At 35.8% G+C, this 25,806-nt stretch overlaps 1 protein-coding gene across 2 annotated transcripts; it reads left to right on the top strand.

The window, feature by feature from the left end:
* The first annotated feature begins 14,644 nt into the window (after positions 1-14,644).
* Positions 14,645-16,531, top strand: LOC145099412 (Tetratricopeptide repeat (TPR)-like superfamily protein). Of its 2 annotated transcripts, none has more exons than XM_079037003.1 (5): positions 14,645-14,980; positions 15,323-15,461; positions 15,719-15,750; positions 15,984-16,070; positions 16,165-16,531. In XM_079037003.1, the coding sequence occupies exons 1-5, from the start codon at positions 14,732-14,734 to the stop codon at positions 16,303-16,305; spliced, it is 648 nt and encodes a 215-aa protein (XP_078893129.1). In that variant the 5' UTR covers positions 14,645-14,731; the 3' UTR covers positions 16,306-16,531. The 2 variants fall into 2 exon arrangements, with proteins under 2 accessions (XP_078893129.1, XP_078893173.1); XM_079037047.1 differs by having other exon boundaries at positions 16,178-16,414.
* The last annotated feature ends 9,275 nt before the right edge of the window (positions 16,532-25,806 follow it).

Raw genomic sequence — 25,806 nt, 5'->3', positions numbered from 1 at the left:
AATTCAGTTCTGACCGGGCCCGACACATAAGTCAAATCAAATCATCGAGCGGCCGAGATATCGCTTTTATCCTCTTGGGATAAAAGTTACAGATAAACTTCGACTTATATGCATTTACTTATTCATTAATCAACTATACACAACAATGCATTTTATAACACCGAGTTACTGATGTGTTTTCGCATTATCAATGTACAATCAATTAACAAATAACAAACCATATATCTAGGTTTTAAGACTATATGATATTATCGTCTTGCGATCACCCTTTTATATCATATTCCATAAGGTGATTCCAGCAAGCGCGGGTTTGGTCCAATGCTCAAAACCAGTTCATAAGCACTCATGAACGTCGCGGCAATCTTTTGCTATGTCTAAAACCATTTAGACAATCTACGCACCAATTCACGACAATCTTCATTCATATCTACTTCCAACATATGAACGATTGTGGACAATTTGAATAATTCGATTATTCTTAATAAACTCAATTATTCTGGAAGTCAAAACATGCAAAATGAAACAATAGTTAAACAATTAACATAAGATAGTAACATTACTCATAAATAAAACTCCTTTATTTAATCATCAAATGTTAATTACATTTATCTATTACACGTTTCTAATACTATCTAATCTATGCTAATATCATCCTTCAGCCCAATACTCCTAGCATGCTGCAAGTGCTTAACCCTACTCAGTCCCTTTGTAAGCGGATCTGCTGGGTTATCTTCCGATGATAGCCTCTTCACTACGAGTTGTCCTTCTTCTACACGATGTCTAATAAACTGATATTTTCTGTCGATATGTCGAGATCTACCATGATCTCTTGGTTCCTTGGTCAAGGCAACCGCTCCTTCATTATCACAGAAAATCTCCATGGGCTCCTTTATAGTAGGTACAACTCCAAGGTCACCGATGAAGTTCTTCAACCATATAGCCTCCTTCGACGATTCGCTTGCTGCAATGTATGCTGATTCGCACGTTGAATCAGCTACGGTTTCTTGTTTGGAACTTTTCCAAGTCACTGCTCCTCCATTCAGGGTAAAGACCCAGCCCGACTGCGAACGGTAGTTGTCCCTGTCGGTTTGAAAGCTGGCATCACTATACCCTCGCACCTTCAAGTCATCACTCCCTCCGAGGACTAAGAACCATTCCTTCGTCCTCCGAAGGTACTTAAGGATATTCTTCACCGCAATCCAATGGGCTCTGCCAGGGTTCCCTTGATATCTGCTAACCATGCTCAAAGCAAAGGCTACATCATGGCGAGTACAAGTCATAGCATACATGATTGAGCCAACTGCGGAAGCGTATGGTACTCGGCTCATTTCTGCTATTTCAGCTTCGGTACTCGGACTCTGAGTCTTACTCAACTTGGCATTACTTTGTATCGGTAATTCTCCCTTCTTCAATTTTTCCATACTAAAACGTTTTAGTACCTTCTCTAAGTAAGTGTTCTGACTAAGTCCTATTAGTCTCTTACTTCTTTCCCTTACTATCCTTATTCCCAAAATATAGGAAGCCTCTCCGAGGTCCTTCATAGCGAAGCATTTCCCGAGCCAGGACTTAACCTCCTGTAGAGTCGGGATGTCGTTTCTTATGAGTAGTATGTCGTCGACATACAAAACGAGAAAGCTAACTATGCTCCCACTGGCTTTGACATATACACACGATTCATCTTCGCTTTGTACAAATCCAAACTCTTTGACTTTCTCATCGAAGCAAAGATTCCATCTGCGAGACGCTTGCTTGAGTCCATAAATGGACTTCTCAAGCTTACACACTCTATTCGGATGCTTCGGATCCACAAACCCCTCTGGCTGAGCCATGTAAACATCCTCAGCCAACTTCCCGTTAAGGAAAGTGGTCTTGACATCCATTTGCCAAATCTCATAATCATGAAATGCGGCAATCGCTAGCATCACTCTAATAGATTTTATCTTCGCAACTGGTGAGAAGGTCTCATCATAGCCAACTCCGGGAGTTTGAGTAAAGCCCTTCGCAACCAATCGCGCTTTATATGTGTGTACGTTTCCATCCACGTCGGTCTTCTTCTTGAAGATCCATTTGCACCCAACGGTCTTACGTCCGGGCATATTATCAACCCAATTCCAAACTTGGTTATCATACATGGATTGGATCTCGCTATCCATTGACTCTTTCCATTTTGCAGACTTCGGGCCTGCCATGGCTTCCTTATAGCTATTAGGTTCATCAAGGTTTATTAGTGTACCATCAGTAATATACGTGTCCCCTTCGGTAGTAATATGAAAACCATAAAACTGGGGTTGAAATCTAACTCTTTCGAAATGTATAAGAGATAAGGACTCGTCAATCGGTTCAACCGGAGTTTCCTCCTCGGGTTGAGTGCCAGCGGTAGAGGTTCCTTCATCTATCGACTCTTGAATCTCTTCAAGCTCGATTTGCCTCCCACTGTCTCCTTGGCCTATGAGTTCTCGCTCTCGGAAAACTCCTCTCCTCGCAACAAAGACAACATTGTCCTTTGGTCTGTAAAAGAGATATCCAAAGGATTTCTGCGGGTAGCCGATGAAAATACATCGCTCACTACGAGGTTCGAGCTTGTCGTGAGTATCTCGTCTTACGAAAGCCTCGCAACCCCAAACCTTGATATGTGCTAACGAGGGAGCTTTCCCTGTCCACATCTCGTGAGGTGTTTTGGCAACCTTCTTAGTAGGGACTCGGTTAAGGATATGGGCGACAGTCTCTAAGGCATACCCCCAAAAAGTGATTGATAGTGAAGCACGACTCATCATAGAGCTAACCATGTCCAACACGGTTCGATTACGCCTTTTTGCCACACCATTCAATTGTGGTGTCCTAGGTGGCGTCAATTGTGAAACTATTCCACACTCCTTGAGATAATCGTGGAATTCAAGACTTAGGTACTCTCCTCCTCGATCGGATCGAAGCATCTTGATTTTCCTGCCCAATTGATTCTCCACTTCATTCTTGAACTCTTTGAACTTTTCAAAAGTTTTTGACTTTTGCTTGATTAAGTAGATATACCCATATCTACTATAGTCATCGGTAAAAGTCACGTAGAAGCGGTTCCCATCCTTCGTGGTTGATCTAAATGGTCCACATACATCGGTATGTATTAGGTCCAATAGACCCTCACCCCTTTCACACATACTTGTGAAGGGTGACTTAGTCATCTTTCCAAGTAAACAAGATTCGCATGTGTTATCTCCCCTAAGGTCGAATGACTCCAACACTCCATCCTTTTAGAGTTGGGCTATGCGTTTCTTGTTGACATGTCCAAGACGACAATGCCACAAGGATGCTCTATCCATACTATTGGAAGAATCTATGTTCAAAACATCATTTCCTAAGTTATCAACAATCATAACAGTTTCATAAATTCCATTACATGGTATAGCTTCAAAATAAAAGACACCATTTAGATAAGCCAAAATAGAACCATTCTCATTATTAAAAGAAAATCTAAAACCCTGTCTAAACAAACCATGAAATGAAATGATGTTTCTAGCCATTTCTGGCGAATAACAACAATTGTTCAAATCTAAACTTAAACCATTTCTAATCACTAAAGAATACACTCCAATCTTGGTCACAGGCGACGATCTTCTGTTCCCCATGATTAGATTTATTCTTCCAGCCTCCACATCCCCATTTCTTCTTAGTCCCTGCACATTAGAACAAATGTGGTAACCACAACCGGTATCAAGAACCCAAGAAATAGCATGAGATGAATTGTTAGATTTAATTGTGTATATATCTGCGAAAGACGGCTTGATCTTTCCTTCCTTGATGGCTTGCAGGTACTCTGGGCAGCTTCTTTTCCAATGTCCTATCTTGTGGCAGTGGTGGCACTCTGCCTCCTTTGGGTTAGGGCAGGGCTTAGCAGGATCAACTTTGGTCCCACTAGAAGAGGCACCATCTCGGGCTTTAACCTTGCGATAGTTCTTAGACGAAGCCTTCCTCTTCTTTCCCTTTCCTTGTCCAATAGCCAAGACAGGAGCAACGGGTGGATTGGGAGTTGGTGCAACAGACTTGTCCTTGAAATTGCTCTCAGTGACCCTCAAGAGACCTTGGAGTTTGCTTAGGGTGACCTCCTCTTTGTTCATGTGGTAGGTCATCCTAAATTGATTGTAGCTTGGAGGCAAAGAGTGAAGCACCATGTCGATCGCCAAGTCTTCCCCAAAGTCAACATTTAACTTGCGAAGGCGGTCAACATACCTTTGCATCTTCTGCAGGTGCACGGTAAGAGACTCTCCATGACCCATCTTAGCGGAAATCATGTTAGTGAAAATCTCATAACGCTCTTGTCTCGCGTTTTGGTGGTATCTCTCCAATAAGTCTTGATACATCTCATACGGGTACATGTCCTCATAGGACTTTTGGAATTCGGAGTTCATAGTGGCTATCATGATGCAATGTACCTTCGTTGCATCGCGCTCATGAGTTTCAAAAGCGGTCATTTCAGCCGAAGTAGCGATTTCAGGGTTGATCTTCTTGAGCTTCTCATCGAGGACATACTCCTTATCCTCATAGCGAGCAATAGTGCGAATGTATCTTATCCATTCGCTAAAGTTCGTTCCATTGAAAGTGACCTTTTGACAAAGGCTCATCAATGTGAAAGAACTAGCAGCAGCGTTGTTCGCGTTCGACATCTACAAATAGAAAGGACAAAGATAGATTAGAATATGAATCCCTAATTATCACCCAATAAGAAAAATTAGGGCTAGGATCCAACAACAATATTTACATATTAGAAAGGGATGCCGTAATCTAACATGCAAACAATTTGAAGGTAAGTGAATGACGATTCACTAATTCTCCACCATGAAAACCTAACTATAAGTTCTAAATGAATTTGAGAATTCCTAGGTTTAGATGAGATTCATTGAAACATTTCAATGGCATGTTTAAATCTCGATATGCCCCTCTTGTTTGTGACTGGGATACCGAGGATCACAAAGCGGGTGTGAATTACCATGCAAATTCACATGGTGCCTTCATTGTAACGATCACCTATTCGATGTGCCGGTAAACCACACACGCTCCATCGAACTATGATAAACAATGAATCACCCTTTTCCACCTTTACTTAGAACCAATTAGTGTGCCGGTAAACCACACACGCTCCACTAATTTCTTAGCAAGGGTGCAAAGTGTAATTTCATGGGATTGCATCAATTCACTTTTCCTAAAGTAACTAAGATTGGGAAATTTAAAAATGTGTAGTTACTTTGTATTTCATATTATACTTTTAATGAGGTTGCCCTATCCTACCCGTTCGGCTAATGACCCTCCACCGATCAAGCAAGCGGTGGGTGTGAGTGTACACCCATTAAGCGCCATTTTATAGGCCGCAACCTTATACCCACCTTATAGATTGGCTTCGTGAATGAGGCCTACTAACGGTAAGACTAGCATTTTAGTTATACATATATATTAATCTTGTAATATTATATTAGTATAGGGTTGTATTTTAAACTTGTAAAATTCTAGGGTTTGAAATTTAAATTGTCTAAATTAAAACTTTTAATCACAAAACATAAATTTCAAAACTTGAGGACAAGTTTTAAACATTTAAAACATGGAGGATCAAATAACAAATAATCGTAATTAACAATTAATTCCATAATTATCCATATTTGATTTATTTAAAGATTTCTTGCAAGATAATTACCAATTTAATCAAAATAATTAATTAATTATCACATAAGGAAATTAAATATTTTATTAGTTGATAAATATCTTTAATTAGATCAAGATTATAGTCATATATATCAAAAAATCGGATTAGGGTTGATCTAATATGATAAAGGCAAGTTTCCATAAGATAAATATCAAAAAATCCCGAATCTGGCCCTTCCTGACGCTCGGACTCGTCGAGTCAGGCCAACTCGTCGAGTCCACCATGGGACTCGTCGAGTTCATGACACAGAAACACAAAATTCGAATTTCGCAAACAAGATTCAAACAAACAAGCAACAATTTAATAGAAACCAATCTAGGCTCTGATACCACTGATGAGTTTTAGCCATAAGAACTTTCCTATGTGTGCATGCAAAACCCTAATGCTTGGATCTAGGTTTCTCTAATTAAACATGCTTTGAATCCAAGACTTCTAATGACTAATTAGGTATAAGAACAATACAAAATCAGATTTAGAAGTTTACCTTTGAATCTCTTGATTTGATCTTGTTGTCTTGGAGCTCTAAAGTCATAATTGTCACTCCTCTAATGGCTTACAAACACCAACTAGCAAGGAGGATGATTTGAGAGAGAGGAGAGGGATTAGAAATCGGCCAAGGGTTCTTTTCTTTAGCAGAGGTGCCGATTTCCCTTGCCCTAGGGGTCTATTTATACTTGTAAGGCTCCTAGGGTTTCATTCTTAAACCCTAGTTGGATAATCTTTCCTTAAAGCAATCCAAATCCTTTCCTTAGATAAGCCTTGGACGAATTTGAGGCTATCCCAAGCCCTAGAATTCGTCCATCCTCTATCCAATAAGGATTTACAGCCTAAAGTGTAACTATCAAACAATTGACAGTTTATACCCTCTTATTTAATTAATCTCTTTGAGTCACCAAATTAATACTAATTAATTTATGACTTATATTAATCAAATAACAATATTATTATTCTTTATATTATTCTCATAATATATTAATAATATCTATTCTCTCATAATAAATCATCCTGTCAAGTTGCTATGGTGAAGGCAACCCAAAAGGACTATGCACAATCGGGTCAAATACTTGCCTAATATAGTTGCAGCCTTAGACACTATTCCAGCAATAGATGCAAGCCCATCATAAATACCTATTTATATATAAAATTCATAAACAAAACAGAAAAATGGTGTAATATTAATTTGTTAAGTATAATAAAAAAATAATTGAAAAAAAATATTCACCGATCTCATAGAATCCAACTTTAATAGCTGTAGCTACATCAGCTACTGCTTGAAGACCTGAGGAACACCATCTGTTGACAGTCCTAATTGGCACAATTTCTGAAAATAAAAAATAGGTAAGTCGTTATATTTATCGGACAATCATGTAAAAGGAATTATTAGAGTATGAGGGTATTTTGGTCTTTTAATAAAGAAAAATGGAATTTGATTCCTTCTGTCATCAAACATGGAGTTTAAAAGAACATGACAAAATTGAATTCTGTCTGTTTAGAAATAAAACATGCAATGGAATCCTGAATTCCATTCATACCAGGAAAGCCAACATAGAAAGAAGCCATCCCACATTCACTTGCTCTTTGGGAGGCTGGTCCCAATACTGATCCAACAACAGTGTCTCCAACTTCAGATGGATTAATATTTGATTTTTCTATCAATGCCTGAGAAATTAAAACAAAACGATGTAAAAGTTGTACAATATTTTTCAAACGAACAATAAAACACAAGTTGAAAGCATTTACCTTCAAAACTGGGGCAAGTATATCATCTGGATAAGTATCCTTGAGCCCACCCCTCTTTGATTTGCAAAGGGGAGATCGGTAGGCACTGCATAAATGATAAAAATACGGAAAAAGAAAAAAAAAGATTACCGAAAGATGCATCTTGAAAGTAGTCACAAGTGATTCCATAGGGTCTCACATGTTTGGAGTATTTTATTTGTAGATGATGATAACAACATAATGGTGTAAAACCGGTGAAAATTCTGATTCAAATTTTTATTTAAACAAGAAAGAAATGTTCAACACGTTTCCTGAAAAGATCAATCCATAGACGGTTGTGCATAACTAGTGAAAATTCTGATTTGGGCTTTTATTTTATATTTTTTTAATGACATGATAATGGTGTAAATTATGTTAGGTTGGGTGGTAGTGAAACCCTAACCTAACTGTAAACACTAATCTTTGAAATACACATTAAACCCTGTGTCTAAATCATAGCAAAATGTTTAAGAAATCTATGAAAAAATCAACAATCCTTATAAAAGCATTCTAGGCATAATCTGAGGCTTAGCCCTATTTATGCACCTGAACTTCACTTCAAATATATAAATTGAACAACCAACATATACAGATGGTATGCAAAAATCTCTAAATCCATAATGTATAAAAATTACATGCAGCCAAAATAGCATTCCAACTTTTAAAGAAAACAAAGAAGTAAATAATCATAATTCATAAAGTTACCTTTGACCCTGTAACACCTTGATTTCCCGAATGAGAAATTTGAGTAGTTGATTTGCATTAGAGGACCTACTCGATGAGTTGGTTGGTCCCAACTCATCGTGTAGGAGTTGATCAGAATACGCGGGATATGAAGTCTACTCGTCGAGTCGGAGGACTGGACTCGGTGAGTTGAGTCTGTTTAATGAAACCCTAATTATTCGAGCTTGCACCCTATTTAAAGGGCTTTAACTCCTTTACCCTGCCTCCCTCATCACTTTACCACCCTGAGACAAACCCTAATTGAGTACCTTCCATTTGAGATTGTTTAGAGCTAATAGTGGGTGGGTTTTTGGTGCATTTCTTGAAGAGAAGAAGCTTGGAACAAGAATGAGTCTTTGGATCCAGCATCATCTCAGTGGTAGATGTCATTTGAAGGTAAAAAGTTAATACCTTGACTTCTTCTTTGTTAGATCTCCCCATTAGAGAGTTTATGGCCCTTTCTAGCTTCTCCTTGAGTCATTAATGGTTGTGAGCATGCTATGGAGCTGTGAGACATTAGATCTGGACACTACTAGGCCCTTTAGGCTTAAAGATTCAAGATTTATAAAGCTTTGACCCGTCTTCATGTCCTAACCTCCTTCTTGAGCTTAGTATTGGTTGTTTTAGCCTTGTGAGGCCTTGCATGATCGTAAAGTTAGCAACTTTACGTGGTAACTTCATCCTAGGAGGTTGGATCTAGAGTTTGGAGCATTGGAATCAAATGGAATGAGTTAAATGTGTAATGTATGAAGAACTCGACGAGTCGAGTCGGGTTTTCCTATTTTGGATTTAGAGTGAACTCGACGAGTTGGTGGGACAACTCGACGAGTGGCTACGGTTTTCCCCGATCTTCTGGACTCTGCATGGACTCGATGAGTTGGCTAGCAACTTGGCGAGTTGACTCGGGTTTTCATGGTTTATTGAGTACTGAGGAACTCGACGTGTAGATGAGTTGCACTCGACGAGTTGGGTTAGATTTGACTGTTGACTTCCATTGACTTTAGGGTTTTGGTCAAACTGTGGATTTTGGAGGCTAAGGAGGGCGGAGTCTAGACAAACAATTCGAGTCTAGGATATATTGCTTTACTCTACAAGGTGAGTCTTCTCACTATACTTACCTGAGTAGTAATATTGTGTGACCGGAGGGTCTTATTTGAGTTATCGACCGGAGGGTCTTATGTGCTTATACTGAGTTATGTGATATTATGCATTTTGTCTTTGTGATTTATGTTGTATATTATTCTGTGCCTTACTGAGTTACGACTGGAGGGTCCAAACCGAGATACCAGACTGGAGGGTCCAACCCAAGCTGTGAAATTGGAGGGTCTTCACTGAGATACAAGAATGGAGGGTCCAACCCGACCTGTGAGATCGGAGGGTCTTCACTGAGGCACATGACCGAAGGGTCCCTACCAAGCCGTGAGACCGGAGGGTCCTCACTGAGACGCATGACTGGAGGGTCCATGTTGAGCTATAGCCATGAGAGGCTTATTGTTTGTGTATGTGGTATTTTGGGGAACTCACTTAGCTTTGTGCTTACCGTGTTGTGTGATATGTGTTTCAGGTACCTCTCAGGATCGCGGGAAGGCGCCGACTTGATTGTACACACCAGATAGAGATTATGTTTTTGAGGATTCTAGGATATTACCAAACACTTTGTTGTCTTGTGTTTTGAACAACTTATAGAATTGTGTTTTTCAAGTTGTGAGATTGTGTTTTATGTGTTTTTAAAAAATGAAAATTTTATTTGAAAATTTAGAGTGTTACAGACCCTTTTGGGCTATTTGCTAAAGACTTCAAACCCCCACTTCTAGATGCATCAAGGTTTTTCTTCAAGGAAGTGTTTTCATCATTCAATCTAGAAATACGATCCTGTAAATGGAACAATAATCACTTGTACAAGTCTCTAAAATCAAAGAAATTTCACAAATAGATATAAGTCCATCACAGAAATCCAATTTAAATTCATCCGACATGTGTAAGCTCTGAAAATATGTAAACATCTAAACCTATTAATCCCGAAATTCAAATCACCAGTTTTATGGCATAAAAATTTGACTTAGATGGAAAAATACTTGTTTGTTTCTGTCTTCAAGTCACTGCATCCACCACTGAAGTCTCAATGCCGATTCTTCTCCTTCTTCAACCCTTCTCGATATATAAGATTTGCATCTTCCCATCTACCAAAAACAATTGTTGAAAGAATTACAGATTGGTAAAAGAAATCACCAAATCGAAGTTTCCTATCTATGTGATTAAACTACAATTCACAAGGCAAATAGAAAATATAGGCAAAATTACATGTGCTTAATGTCTAGAAAAAACGATTTGAGCCAAGTTTTCTATCTCTCGTATGATTAGGGAAAAGTATACAAACCTAAAGTCAACGGATACCACCTTGCTTTAAAAAATGTTCCATTGTTGGTGGTTTATGGATCTTCACCAGACGACAACCTCTAATCAATTCAAAAACTGAGAATGCCGACGATGGAGCAGAAGCAATGGAATATGAGCTAACGTCTGGAGAAAACGATGCAGATGTGTATGCGTGTCGATCGTCGTCTCTGATTTCGGCATCCTCAATCGATGGTTTTAAAAGGTGGAATAGGGAAGTGCTTTGATGAAGGAGGAACAAAATCGGTATGGTCGAGGGTCAATAGGGTTAGTAAGAAGGTGGAACAAAAATGGATCATAAGAATGGAAGCGGTGGAAAGAACTGGTAGTGTAATAAAGAACGAAGTAAGGCGTTTGGGTTCTTTAAAGAACGAAGCAAGGAGTCAGTCGGTGTATTAAAGGAGTAGGTAGCGATGGAATAGTGGCGTTGTGGAGACGGTGAGAAACTGTAAGGGCGACTCAGTTTAGGAGACGAAAATGGAAGCGGTAGAAGGAATTGGAAGGTAGAAGACAGAATATAGATTGGTGGATGGTTAAACTAACCGGTAGCATAAAAAGTGGAATACAATAATAGCAATCGAAGAGTGATTGAACGGAAAAGCGGTGATGAGAGTATGTGAGGAACACGTGTCCACAAAGAATGAAAAAAATGACATAAATTGCCCATAAAACAACAGATGCATAATATAACAAAATTAATATAAAAGAAGGACCAGTTTTGCCAAAAAATTAGAATGTTCATTATTCTTAAGAATAGTCATTTCTTGATATATAATAATAATAATAATAATAATAATAATAATAATAATAATAAGTCGATCTAATGACATATCCGTAATCTGCTCGAAACTCTAGCTCATCTTCAAACAAAATACTATTATTATGATGTATCCGAAACTTAAACACACCAAGCCACACCTCAAAAAATAAATTTCAAGTATATTTCTAATTAAGTTTCCACACATTGCGATGCAGGCACACACGCGGAAATAAGGGTTTTGGGAACCTCCTGGAACACTATATATATAATAGACCTGATTAGTACTCTTATTTCTCATCACAAACTTTGAATCATTACAAGTACATTTAGAGGCTGAAAAAACATATCAAACAATAGGAGAATCTAATGGGTGATAACCAGCAACAGAAGTATGGGTCAAACATGAGTGGTGGACAGACATCAAAGGCCACTGTCATCCCAGCAAAGAAGAAGCATGTGTCAACTATGATGGTTAAGGCGATTGCGTCGACTGCAAAAAGTTGTATCAAGAACAAGAATAAGATAAATCCCGTTGATCATGGTTCTTGATGGTAGATGATACATGCATGATAATAAAGAAGTTGCACTATTAATTAGCTGCAGAGGTTTCTTTTAACTATTTTTCATATGTGTGTTAAGTGTGTGTTCGATTTGATTCCAGCTTCTTTGTTTGTAACCAAATGCAAACCTTTGGTTTTGTGTGATTGTACCAATATTTAATTATGTATACATGTAATTAAATATGATATAAATATATCAATCTATTTTACATTTGAATTAGCTTTATGTTTCTTCATCCACATATATATCCGTTGTTTAACACTATATAATGTTGAAACAGTACACTAGAAAGCTTGCATGCATGTATAATTAATTAATTTACAGTGAGAATTACCTTTTAAGAAAATTAACAACTAAAATTTGAACTGCTTTGAAAATAAAAGCATGGTACAACAAGGCAATCATTTATTACCTAACGGAGCATGTATATATATTTTTCATGTGAATAAATATATTTTGCTATATTTTTATTGTGTAATGCAATTTAAATAGATATTTTTTATTTGTTACGGATCAGCCCACTTAAACTCTCTTAGGCCCAACCGTACCCCTCAAATACCCGTTGAAGTTTGTCAGTAAATATTAATTGTGACGGATTTCGGACCCAAGCTGCGACAAAATTGAACATACCATTTTTGTTAATTGGCAAAATTGTCGTAGTCTTCTAATCGGAGTTTATTGAATTCGAAATTTTTGGTTTGAGTCGAAGACTTTCATGAATTCACCTCATCTACATCGGTCATTCGGGGTGAGATCCCTTGTGCTACTTCCTGTTAAGGATGTATTCCTCCTTCGCTCATTCGGGTGGAGAAGTGGGAATTCATGCAAAACGAACTGTTTTATCCTTTCAAAACCCTTCAAGCAAACACATACTTTAACTGATTCGATGGTGATTTCTGACCTTTGTCCCATAATTATATTGTAGTTGTACTTATATCTTAAATTATGATAAACATTTATTTACCTTATCACACAATATTTAAAGGATCCCAATACCTTTTTACACCCATCAGTGACTCAAAGAAACACACCATAGTTTCAAAATAGCAGCCGGCGTGAATGGAGTAGAAGTGGACAGGCATTCCACAATGCAACTCTTTATGCGTATTCCACATTTTTTTTTTTTTTAATTTTTTTTTGTTGGGCCCCTTGCAGCATGTATTTGAAATATATTAAATTGTGGAGAATACCTACTGCATTGTCTGATATTTTGCAAAGTATTTGCTTAGAACTTTTGTTTTATAAATTTGTCCTAATAGAAGTCTTGGAAAATAACGAAGAAGATTTACCAAAATTTCAATTAAAAGGATACTAATAATAATAATAATAATAATAATAATAATAATAATAATAATGAAATCTTGGAAATCTGCTCAAAACTCCAGTTCATCTTCAAGGAAAATACTATTACTATGATGTATCACACACTTATTACACACACCAACACCTCACTCGACACATAAATTTCAAGTATATTCCTAGTTAAGTTCTCACACATTGCAATGCAGGCACACACACGGAAATGAGGGTTGTGGGAATTAACCTCCTGGAACACTATATATATAATTGACCTGATTAATTAGTTCTCTTATTCCTCATCACAAACTTTGAATCATTACAAGTATATTTAGAGGCTGATCAAAAAGTATCAAACAATAGAAGATCTGATGGGTGATAACCAGCAACAGAAGTATGGGTCAAACATGAGTGGTGGACAGACATCAAAGGCCACTGTCATCCCAGCAAACAGGAAGCATGTGTCAACTATGATGGCTGAGAAGATCGCAAAGGTGACTGCATCAGCTGCAAAACATATCAAAAACAAGAATAAGATAAATTCTGGGGATCATGATTCTTGATTGTATGTGATGCATAATCAAACAAGTTGCACAAATTTGTTTGCGCGCTGCAGAAACTTTCTATCATCTATTTTTCATGTTTATGTTTTTTGTTTTATAATTACAGGTCATCCCAAAATTGAAGCTGCAGAAGTTTCTATGGTGGTGGTTAATATATGTATGTTAAGTAAGCGTTCAATTAGGTTCCTTAATTCGTTGTTTGTAATCGACCCCAAACCAATGTTTTTGTGTATCAATATTTATGTAGCTATATATATGATATAAATATCTGTTGTATTTCTAAATTAGCCTTATGTTTCTTAATTAATACTCTTAATTAATACTCTTATGCGTTGTTTAACACTATATATTGTTGAAACAGTTCGCTAGAAAACATGCATGGATATATAACCTCAACAAATTAATTATATCGAGAATTATTTACCTTTAGAAAATTAAAATTTAATTTTTGCTCGAAATATGTCTTACTGATCGAGTTGTAATTATTTTATTTATTTCTTATTAATTTTTTTGAACAGTAATCGAATTGTGTTTATTGAGTTGGGCTGCTTTTGTAAACAACATAATTACTTTTCGGCTACATTGATGTTCTTAGACAAGTGTTTCAAGCGCAACAAGGCCTAAAGAAAAAAGAAAGTATGTAGATATATATTTTTCATGTGACTTGCCCTACCAAACAATAAATATATTTTCTATTTTTATATTGAAAAAGTATAAAATGGTGTGAAATAAAGAGATAATCAACCTTCGTTTTAATTGCTTAAAAATTCAAAGCAAAATGACATAATAAATATATATATATATATATATATATATATATATATATATATATATATATATATATATATATATATATATATATATATATATATATATATATATATAAAGAAAAAGGAAATTAGTTATAGCATTGGATCATTTGTTAAGATGGTAACCGACTTTGTTGAATAACAAAAACGGCGACACTCCGGACGAAAGAAAGAGCTGAAAATGATGAAATTGACATGGAAGAACCAAACCAAGAACAAGAACAATAAGCGCCCAATCGCAACCATCTCTGACCTCCCATTTGATCAGGAAGAAGATACAGTCGCTACGTTCGACGCCGACGACACCAGCCAAGATAGATGTAAAGCTGGAGAGGATGGTAGTGTCGGGACGTCTACACCGGGTTCGAATGTTGACGAGACGATCCAACTTGCCGAATCCTTTCAAGCACAAGGGAACAAGCTTGCGGAGGTAACTTTGACCTTTTTAGTAAACCCTAGGTTTTGTTCATTTGATCTATGATGGTGTTTGCGTCATGGAATTGGAGGGTTTGGAATTAAGGAACTGTTTGTTCAAATTCATACTAATTTTTTTCCAAATTTTAAATCCAATTCATGGAATTAGAAATTTGTAATAGACCTAAATTCTATAGATCGAATAGCAGTAATCCGAACAACTTTTGATTTGACTAACTATTATTGCTGGAACTATGCTGCGGATGTCCAGTTAATCATTTATGGTTTTGCCTTTGAATCTTCACTTCCTCTTTATGGTGTATATCTTCTTAACCTGTTCTTATTTCTAATATTGAAGGTCGGAAAATACCGTGAAGCACTTGGAAAATGGGAAGCTGCTATCACTTTGATGCCTGAGAAAGCCACTTTACACGAGCAAAAGGCTCAAGTTTTACTTGAAATAGGAGAAACATGGAAGTCTCTAATGGCAGCAACCCGTGAGTATCTGTAATCTGTTACTTATTTGTATCTTGATTTTGTAATCTTTTTTTTCATAATGGATACACAGTAAATAACATGTAGACTGTTTGTGACCATAATCTTTTTGGATTATAAATAGGCATATTGACCTGTTATTTCACATTTTTCATCGTCCAAGATTTTTACAGATTTCATCATCTACTGTAATTTCTTATTGTGCAAACTGCAAAAGTATTATAGAATGCATAGTATTGATTTGTACTTAATTATGTAGGTGCCACCCAATTGGAGCCTTCATGGGCTGAGGTTTGTGACTTTTTTATTTTACCCAAAATTGGAATTCAATTCCATTCCGCCTTTTGGTTGAAAATGACTACGGAATTGAATTCCATTGGAATTCACAAAAAGCCTCCGTGATGGAATTCAACTTTCCTTCCAAGAACTCATGGAATTCAATTCCAGTCCTCCCTCATTTATATAAATGACTAAACTACCCTTTTTCCAAACCCTTGTTATTAACATTCTCTCTGTTTCTGCAGGCATGGGTCACCCTTGGAAGAGCACAACTGAACTTTGGGGAGCCTGATAGTGCCATAGAAAGCTTTGACACAGCATTAGCTATTAAGGTACATCCATCCTTCTATGCAAAAGACGAGAATGCCCTTCTCATGAGTTTTTCTATTTGAACCTGTATCAAATGAATCCAACCAATGTGTGCAGCCTGATTCTGTAGAGGCAAAGGAGGATAGGAAAGGAGCATTACATCTTGTGAAGAAAAGAAAACAGCTTCATTCTTCAGGCCTCAGTGTCTCTGAAAACCGCTTTGTGGTTGGAGAGGAAACCCATGAACAACTTATATGAATTATCAAAGGGCTTGCCAAATAACATCTCTAGTTTAATAATGTTATAATTGTAGCTTCAGTTGTGTTGTGAGTTGTAATATATATTATATAATATTAGATTGAACAAACACGGTGTTACTTGTGTAGCCCTCTTTGGTATCAACTTTTAAAACAGTTGTATTTTTGTTTGATTGTCGTTTAATAACATTTATATATCAAAGTATAGAATATTTTCAAATTTTAAACTCGGCAGAATTAAATTTTTTGCATGTAAAAATTGTAAGAAAAAAAAATACAAAATTTGAAATTTTAAGGAATAAAATTATACAATAAAACGTTAAAATGGTTTACGTTAAATCGAAAAGAGAGTGAAAGATCTTCACCTCCCGTTCTTTGGCTTAATGGATAGCATCTTGGTTTGCTTTCCCATTCGTCATGCGTTCGAGGTTGGTTGAGAAGAGAAGAAGAAAGAGAAGAATAATGGTATTCTAAAATACCACTTTCAAAGTTTTTTATTTTAATTGGTAATTTCCTAATTCATTATCAAACTAAATAAGAAATTAATTAATCTAAACACATTTTAGGTTTTCAATCTGTTTTTTTTATTTTATTTTTTATTTATTTCTTAGTTAACCCTCATCATCCACCTATATATATATATATATATATATATATATATATATATATATATATATATATATATATATATATATATATATATATATATATATATATACTAGGTGTAAGATCCATGCGTTATATGAGTTAATTAAAAAAATTAAATATAAAGTTCTGAATATTTAAAAACTTTTGATTTATAAGAAAATAAGAAAAATAATGAATTATTAAAATTGATTATTTTTATCTTTTAAATTTAAATAAATAAACAAAATAAACTAATGAACTTTAATTTGAAAATTTTGAAATACAAATGCATGTCTATTAATGAAATTGATATTCATTTATTACTATATTCATTGTAATTACTATATTAAAGTATTATGTAGAATTTATTAAAATAGAAAAACCAATAAAATGACACGTGGAAAAAAATTAATTCAAAATAACAACAAAATGACATTTGACAAATTAAATAAGAGTGTGACATATAGCAAAAAAACCTTCATTTATTAGAGAGAGAGAGAGAGAGAGAGAGAGAGAGAGAGAGAGAGAGTATATATAACCAAGATCAAATAGATAGAGAGAGAGAGAGTGTATATATATATATATATATATATATATATATATATATATATATATATATATATATATATATATAACCAAGATCAAATAGAAATGTAATTTTGGTAGGAAGATAAGAAATTTTTTATATACATATTCTTTTAACGAACAAACAAAATGAATAATTAGATGAGTTACAAAAATAAATTCCCAAAAAACAGCTTTATGATTTATTTTTAAGTAAATCAAGAAAAATCTTACTTTTATGACAATTTTAGTGAATATCAACAAAATTATCGTAAAAATGAATCATGGAGATGTTTTTTCGGTAATTTTTTTTTATCGTGAATCATATTATTCTTTATTCATCTAATGATTCATTTATTTTGCTCGCCAAACAATATGCCGAATTTTTTTTCCTTACTTTCCTACAAAAAAATCTTACCGAATATATATATATATATATATATATATATATATATATATATATATATATATATATATATAATCTAGAAAGTACACGTTGCCTCGATCCAGAATATATAAATTTCGGAGAAATCTGATTCCGTATGAATTAAATATGATTTTTATAAATATATAAAAGTTAGTCGTGTGTAAGGAATGTGTGACGTCAAAATGTACAAAGAGAATGATTGATTTTTGGGAAAATTCACCAAAATGAAAGTCATACTACTCTTTAAGATACAAAATTTGGTAAAAGGAACACCAAAATCGGAGTTTGTACGAGGGACTTTTGATTTTTGCAAAATCAATTAATCTTATAAAAATAGGGACGAAAAATAAAGTCAGAATTAGCTGATGGAGTCTAACGAAAAGTTCTAGATTTTGTCGAGAGCTTTCCACGGTTATAAAAAAACGTTGAAAACGTAGTCCGTATGAAGAAGTTGTGGACTTTACACAATTTGTGATTTGCGCTCCGCTCAGTGCGTACCAAGTGTGCACCGCGTGCTTCTAGAAGGTGAAAACATGGACCACGGAGAGCCTGACACGTGACACAAAGTGGCTGGGGTGATGTAGCCTTAAAATGTATGACGTGCACCTCTTTTGCATGCCGTGCAACCTAAATTTGCCTATAAATAACTCATTTATGTTCCTTCCATTCCCGACATCTCCTAAACAACTCTCTCTCAAATTCTACTTCTTTGGTCCGAATTCTTCATAGAGTTTAGGGTATTTTGGCAAGTTCTGAGGTCCCTAGGATGACCTCCAGTAACTATCAGGCCGAAGTTACACCGATGCAATTTACAGAATTTTGTCTAGGGAATCTCTTTAAGTTAAATTACACTCTCTTTGATTTTAGTGTAATTTATATTTAGGTGTTGTCTGTTTTTTATTAGGTAAAATGTCTACAGTCTGCGAACCATATTTGCAGTCATCTGTAGAAGAAAAGATGGATTAAACGTCTGTCGTCTGTAAGAACAAGACAATTTGTTTTTTTAAGTATGCAGGCTGTGTAAAAAAAATAAACTTTATATAAACTTGGTTTTTTGAAACTTAAAAGACTATTCCAATAATTATAGTTTCAGAATACTTAAATTAAAATTATACAACCATCATTATAGTTTTTTTTTTAATTTTTAAAATTTATATTAATACTTGAAATTCAAAAGATTTGTTTTATGTAATTAGGAAACATATTAATTATTGTATTTTCATGTATTCGTCCTCAAACTTATTAAATTATTAGTTATTATTTTTAAAACTATTATATTTCTTCACACACTATTTTAAATTGAATTATATTTTATGTGATATTTGAAGTAATGCTAATTATGAAAAAACTGGATGGTGTAAGAAAGTCATGTGTCCCACATCAGTTCATTGATGAAAGAAAACAAGGATGAGGCTTTTATATAATGAAAACAAAAATGATTATAAAATTGAAAAGTTGTGGCCTTTTGATCCTTATAAATTATAATGTAGGGTCGCATCCTTTTTTCTTTTGAAATTACAAGCATAGATGTTTGAAGAGGTAAGAAGTGGATGGGCCAAGTCTGCCCCAAGAAGAGGACGCACATGCCTTTTTAGGTATGCGGTCTTCTAAAAAACAAACGGTCTGCAAGGTTAAGTATCTGCGCGCATCTGCGGGGCGTAGACAAAAGTGGTCACGAAGAGCTTTTGAGAAAAAACAAACAACACCTTAGATTGATAGTCGTTGTTATCAATCAGTACATATGATTTGTTAGTGGTTCCAACGTCATATTATTGATTGATCTACTTACAAGGATGATGTATAGGTTGGATTTAGTGAGGTGTTTAAAGTGGAATTTCTAGACAATATACTTTATATACCAAACGGACCCTACCTCCGATATGCTCCTACATGGATGTCTCTTATTAGCTATAGATCAGTAGACATTGGGATTGTTGAAGAATGTAGAATATTTTCAGTCGCGTAGAATATTAGGCTAAGACTTAGTGATAATGATACTAGGTTACGTCGAAGGAAAGGTCAGTTGCTAGAAGTGAAGCTCTGTCCGAATTTTGAGTCATCACTTTATCAAGTGAGTATATAATTACCTTCAACTTACACATAGATATCAAATATTTAACTTGCCTGAATACTATATGTGCTTATTATCCGAGTTCCTGATTTCTGTGTTATATGAGATAACGATTTTTCCTAAAATATTATATATGTATTTTACCATACTCATACTATATAGGGTAGGACGGGTAGGAAGATATAAGAGAAATGAGATAAGAGTTAGAGACTATAAGCAAATAGATAATGGTAAGAAACCATACCAGAGATAGAATAGTGGTGAGAGACTATGCTAGAGACGTGTCAAGAGACAATTCTCAACATAGACCAGTCATCAAACAGAGTGTTGATGATAACCAAAAACTATTCTAGACAGTCCAGTGGAACACTAGCAAACTTGCAATCTGTAGAATATTAGGCTAAGACTTAGTGATAATGATACCGGGTTACATCGAAGGAAAGGTCAGTTGCTAGAAGTGAAGCTCTGTCCGAATTTTGAGTCATCACTTTATCAAGTGAGTGTATAATCACCTTCAACTTACACATAGATATCAAGTATTTAACTTGCCTGAATACTATATCTGCTTATTATTCGAGTTCCTGATTTCTGTGTTATATGAAATAATGATTTTTTGTAAAATATTATATATGTATTTTACCATACTCATACTATACAGGGTAGGACGGGTAGGAAGATATAAGAGAAATGAGATAATAGTTAGAGACTATAAGCAAATAGATAATGGTAAGAAACCATACCAGAGATAGAATAGTGGTGAGAGACCATGCCAAAGATGTGTCAAGAGACAATTCTCAACATAGACTAGTCATCAAACAGAGTGTTGATGATAACCATAGATTATTCTAGACAGTTCAGTGGAACACTAGCAAACTTGCATGTAACATCCTATTTAAAATATAATAATTAAATAATAAACTTGGAACCTCGAGAAGAAATTATTATTATTATTATTTGTTGTTATAGTTCAAAATTAGATAATAATTAATGGAGTGTTGGTTTCGGGGTGCCAAATGATATAATTTTGATTTCTGAGGGTTAAAAGTGTGAGTTTTAGATTGGTTTCGTAAATAATTATGAAGGTAGGGACTATTGGGTAATTTTTAGGACTTAATATGAAGAGATGTTGGAAGCTAATGGCTAAATGGTAAATTTCGGACTCAAATTGTAAAGAGTTTTGAAGAAAGGGGTTACAAAAGGAAATTAAGGATTTGTTTTGAAAGGAAAAAGGAGGATGGGTGAGTTGTGTCAATATGGAAAGAAGTTTTATGTGTATCGGGTATTTAACATAACTTCTAACCCTAACCCTTAAGGATGAAATAGCCAACACCCCACTCCCTCTTCATCCTACCAGCCGCCACCCTCTCCCTCCTCCATTGTCCGACTGCCACCATCCATCCCACCAGATTCGCTTGCTTTTCCAACCAACCAAGACCGCCATCGACGTTTGCCATGGCCGGAGATAACGAAGATCGACGGGTGAACCAGGAAGATAGCCGTTGTGGTCGTTTCTGGTGGAGGTGCGACCACCACAGTTGAAGACCAAGACTGAAGAACGCACCGCTGCTTCGCCATCATGACGTACACTCCCCTTGATGTCGCTAATCTCTTCATCGCCTCTCTCTGTAGACGTCGTTCTTTTCTCTTTGTTTTCACTCGAGCTCGCTACTAGCCGCCGTCAACCTCCTTCAAGATCGATAAAGAGCTGCAGTGGGTGTTTTGGCACGTGTGTGTGTGGTTTTGTGCATGTCGATGTGTGTATGAGTTTTTGGGCTGGACGGAATACGATTGGAACCACCATGGTGGCTGTAGGCCGGATGCTACTCTTCTGCCACCATATACCACCACCGGTCACCACAAAGGTGGCTGTGTGTATAATATTATTGTTGTGTGTGTAGCTTAGTGTGTGTGTGTGTGTTTTTGAGATTTGCATTGTAAAACTGTAATAAAGTAGGTATAATGAAAAGAAAAGCTCAAACCACCACCATTAGGTGGTGGTTGCCGCCTCCTGCCGCCGTGTCGGGTGGCGGTGTACTTTGATTGTGTTTGGACCTCGTTTGGGGGATGTTTGGACAATGTGGGACCAATGAAACCCTAATGGGCCCAAAGAAACCCTAGTGGGCCCAATGGAACCTAATCGGCCAATAAGGCCCAATGTGACCTAAAAGACCAACCAATGGACTAATGAACTAGTACTGGGTTGGAAAACCCTAAGGGCATGAAACCCTAACTTGTGGAAATTGATCGGGACACACACACAAGAATTGTCACAACTAGAAATTTTGTGCCTTGTAACTACAACACATAAGTAAAATTTTGAATCAAGTCTTAAGAGCATGTATGATGCTTACTTTATGACATCGAAATTTGCAATCAAATACACCATACAAGCATTACAAATGATCAACATGCAATTGGAAACCCTAAAAGTTCTTGCTTAGGTCCATTTTGGACTAGGACTTCCTTATTGGGCCCAATGGACCAATAAACTTCCAATTTGACCATCTTGGGCTTAGAATCCTTAAATGGGCTCTAATTGGACCCACTTTCATTTATTCCAACATTTTGGGCCATATTGGGCCTAGAATGGAATAAATTAAATATTATGAACCATAATTAACCTAAACTAGCCTAACAAAGTATAAAAATCACACTTATATTTTATAGGGCCAACAATCATTCAACCTAACTCTAATATGGGCTTAGGGGCAATAAAGCCCAAAAATCTCCTTTTTCCTCTCCAAATCTCGGCCTAAGCCCAATCCATGGGGAAGAGTTGACTTAGGCCTTGCCACCTCATTTTTACATGGGTGTTATCCATGCAAATAACCCAAGTATCCATGCACTATCTTATCAATCTTCTCTCTCCCTCTTTTTCCTTTGGCTGAGAGCAAGAGATGAACACACACACCTCACAAAACTCTCTCTAAATTACTCAAGAATCATCCACTATTCTTCATCCAAAATCTCGAAAATTTGGCTTGAAGTCTAGGGATCTTCATAAAGTAATTCATCATCTAAGGTAAGTTAATGGCTAACTTATGATCTAACTCCCTTCATTTCATCAAAATCTCTTCTAAATTCATTCAATCTTGTGATCTTGCACCTTAGAAGCTCCTTAAATTCGAGATCTTCCAAGGAAAGGTTGCTAGGGCCGAAATAACAACAAACTCTTCTCTTTTCTTCTTCAAATCGAAACCACAAGAAAAGGTGAGCTTCATACCCCCTATTTTTTGGTTTTTATAAGTTTTGTGGGGGGGGGGGGGATACAAGCAAATGTGTAGATCTATGAGTATATGTATGCTTTGTGTGATTTCTATGCTTGTATATATGTTCTTATGTGATTGTGGTGTTGGATCTAGTCAAAAAGACCTTAAAACCGAGATCTATATTAAGTTGTATGCAATAAGTATAAATTATATTATTTCACACAAATCATTTCTAGAAAAATAACCAAGTTGGTTAAAGTGAACATCTTTGGGCTTAAAACCCATTTTTGGACTCAAAATGCTAAAAATATGAAACTAAAGGGCCCAAAATGACAAAATATGAATTCTGATGGTTGAAATGAGACAAAACAGTTTTAATAAAATATTTTCTGGAAATTTACTCTTTTGAAGGATTAAAATGTGAATTTTTAAGCATAGTGGGCCAAAAATGAACTTTTCGGCCCAATAAAGCCCAATATGCGAGATTTTCAAATTTGAAGGGCTGAAACTGTACTTTTCTGTAAAACAGGGGACTACTAGTGCTCCAAGTCCATTTCAGGGGTTAAAAATACTTTTCGTATTTAAAAGGGACCAAAGATGCAAAAATTTTCTATTTTGGGCCAAAAGTGTAAAAATTGCGAAAATAGAGGTTTCAGCCGAGAAAACTCCATTCTTAGGGACTAAAACTGTTTTTCAAATAAATTTGAGCTGAAAAAGACCTTTTCAACAAGTTTTGATACTAAAGTGTCAAGAAAAATGGTTTAAGGACTAAAATGGAAATTCTTTTAAACAAAGGGTCAAAAGTGTAAATTTATCCAAAAGAAAGGGGCTGCAGAAAGTAAAATTCTAATGTTTTAAACAACAAATCCGTTATGATGAAATACTAGTACCACGACTACCAACGAAACATAATACACCTTCAACACCAAAAATCGTTACCAAACGAATTGATTCGGTCTCGAATCAATAATGAATCAAAAATTCTATACACGACGATACTACAATACACACGCTGAAATTACGGGAAGTCAATAAACACATGGGAATTTACCAGACGTCGATACACCATCTTTGGGCCCGAAAGTTTCAAATCGTGCTTGTTGGGCCTAGCTAGCCCAATGACATGATCTTTAGGCCCGAAGGAAACTCGCTTACATGTTGTTGGGTCTTATATGACCTAATTCCATGTAAAAGGACTTTCACTGGCTTTTGTGCTGTTGGGCCCCAAGGGTCTTTTGGTACTGCTAGCAAAGTCGAGAATTCACCAATGCGATCCGGGCCAAGGGCCTTTCGCATTCACGATAGCCTTGAACGACTTATGGAAATAGCGGGGGCTTCGCACCCTCTTTTCTCCTCGGTTGTGGGGCTATGGGAAGTCAGGGTTGTTGGATTAAGTGAATAGTACGGTCGACGCCTAAGGGATCGTTTGTATAGTTGTAAACTAGTCGTTTTCATTAATGCGTGTTTATAACAATTCACAATCCATAATTAATCCAATGTCACCTGGAATTATCGAATACACACGTCTCAACGGTATAACAAAATATAAAACGCGTATTTCAAAGTATTAGGAAAACATCGGGTTTTCCTAGGGTTTTCAATTCATACACCTACAAGATGCATACCCAGTTTAACAATTTTCTTTACATTTATAGAAACAAACAAGCATACTTACGGATCTTCACACTTTTTTTTACACGATACTCTTTTCAGAAAATATCGGATTTTTTGGTGGTTTTCAAAACAATACAAAACATTATATTTCAAACATTACTTATGAACTCACCAACATTTCATATGTTGACGTTTTTCAAAATACTTGTATTCTCAGGTAACAGGTAAATCGAAGGGAAAAATGTACTCAGTGATGTCTTGTTGTTTGTTTAACTAGTATCGAACAATCTACTTTTTGGGAATGTAATATTATGAAACAATGTACTAAATGTAAACACTACCAGTTGTACTATTTCAATGCATGGTGATGAATGATGTTATGTTTCATGTATATTTACTGTGATGGTATTCAATTGAGTCACAACAGCCCTCGGACGTTTCCGTCATCTGGTTCGGGGGTGTGACAAGAATTTTTTAATAAATTTGAAATATTAAATAATAATCATTGGTAAACTAACTTAAGGCAATAATGGACTTAATGGATTAAGTCCTTAATGGGTTAAGTAAGAAAAACTTAACCCTAATCATCATTTCATGTGAAAACCCTAATTTTGGGATTATGGGCTTGGACTTATCGGGACCCACATTTGGGTCATTGGAATGAAATTGTGTATTAAGCACAATCACACCATATGAGTAATTTAGTAAAGTAAGGGACTTAATGGATTAAGTCCTTAATGAGTTAAGTGAGAAACACTTAACCCTAATTGTCAACCAGCATCTAGAGTTTTATCGGAGGGACTTCAGCAGTGCCAGGTGAGTTATCCTCACTATATCAACAAGGTCTAACGCACCAGTGCTGGCCCTTATCGGATTTGCATCCGGGTTTATTGCATGATATGTTGATGTTTACATCCTGGTTATGGATGGTTGCTATGTTAGATTACATACAAGTTTAGGGTGGTTTCTATGTTAGATTACATCCCGGTT

The sequence above is a fragment of the Lactuca serriola genome, chromosome 1 (assembly GCF_051521515.1).
Source record: "Lactuca serriola cultivar US96UC23 chromosome 1, Lser_US96UC23_V15, whole genome shotgun sequence".
Taxonomy (NCBI): domain Eukaryota; kingdom Viridiplantae; phylum Streptophyta; class Magnoliopsida; order Asterales; family Asteraceae; genus Lactuca; species Lactuca serriola.
The sequence above is the reverse complement of the archived record's forward strand: the minus strand, read 5'-3'. Positions and strand labels throughout refer to the sequence as shown.

What these genes read in the sequence shown, in the direction of transcription:
- LOC145099412 (XM_079037003.1), top strand. Translation starts at nt 14,732, where the DNA reads ATGATGAAATTGACATGGAAGAACCAAACCAAGAACAAGAACAATAAG. An exon ending in GTCTCTAATGGCAGCAACCC is followed by an intron (nt 15,462 to 15,718) that starts GTGAGTATCTGT and finishes TTAATTATGTAG; the next exon opens with GTGCCACCCAATTGGAGCCT. An exon ending in ACACAGCATTAGCTATTAAG is followed by an intron (nt 16,071 to 16,164) that starts GTACATCCATCC and finishes CAATGTGTGCAG; the next exon opens with CCTGATTCTGTAGAGGCAAA.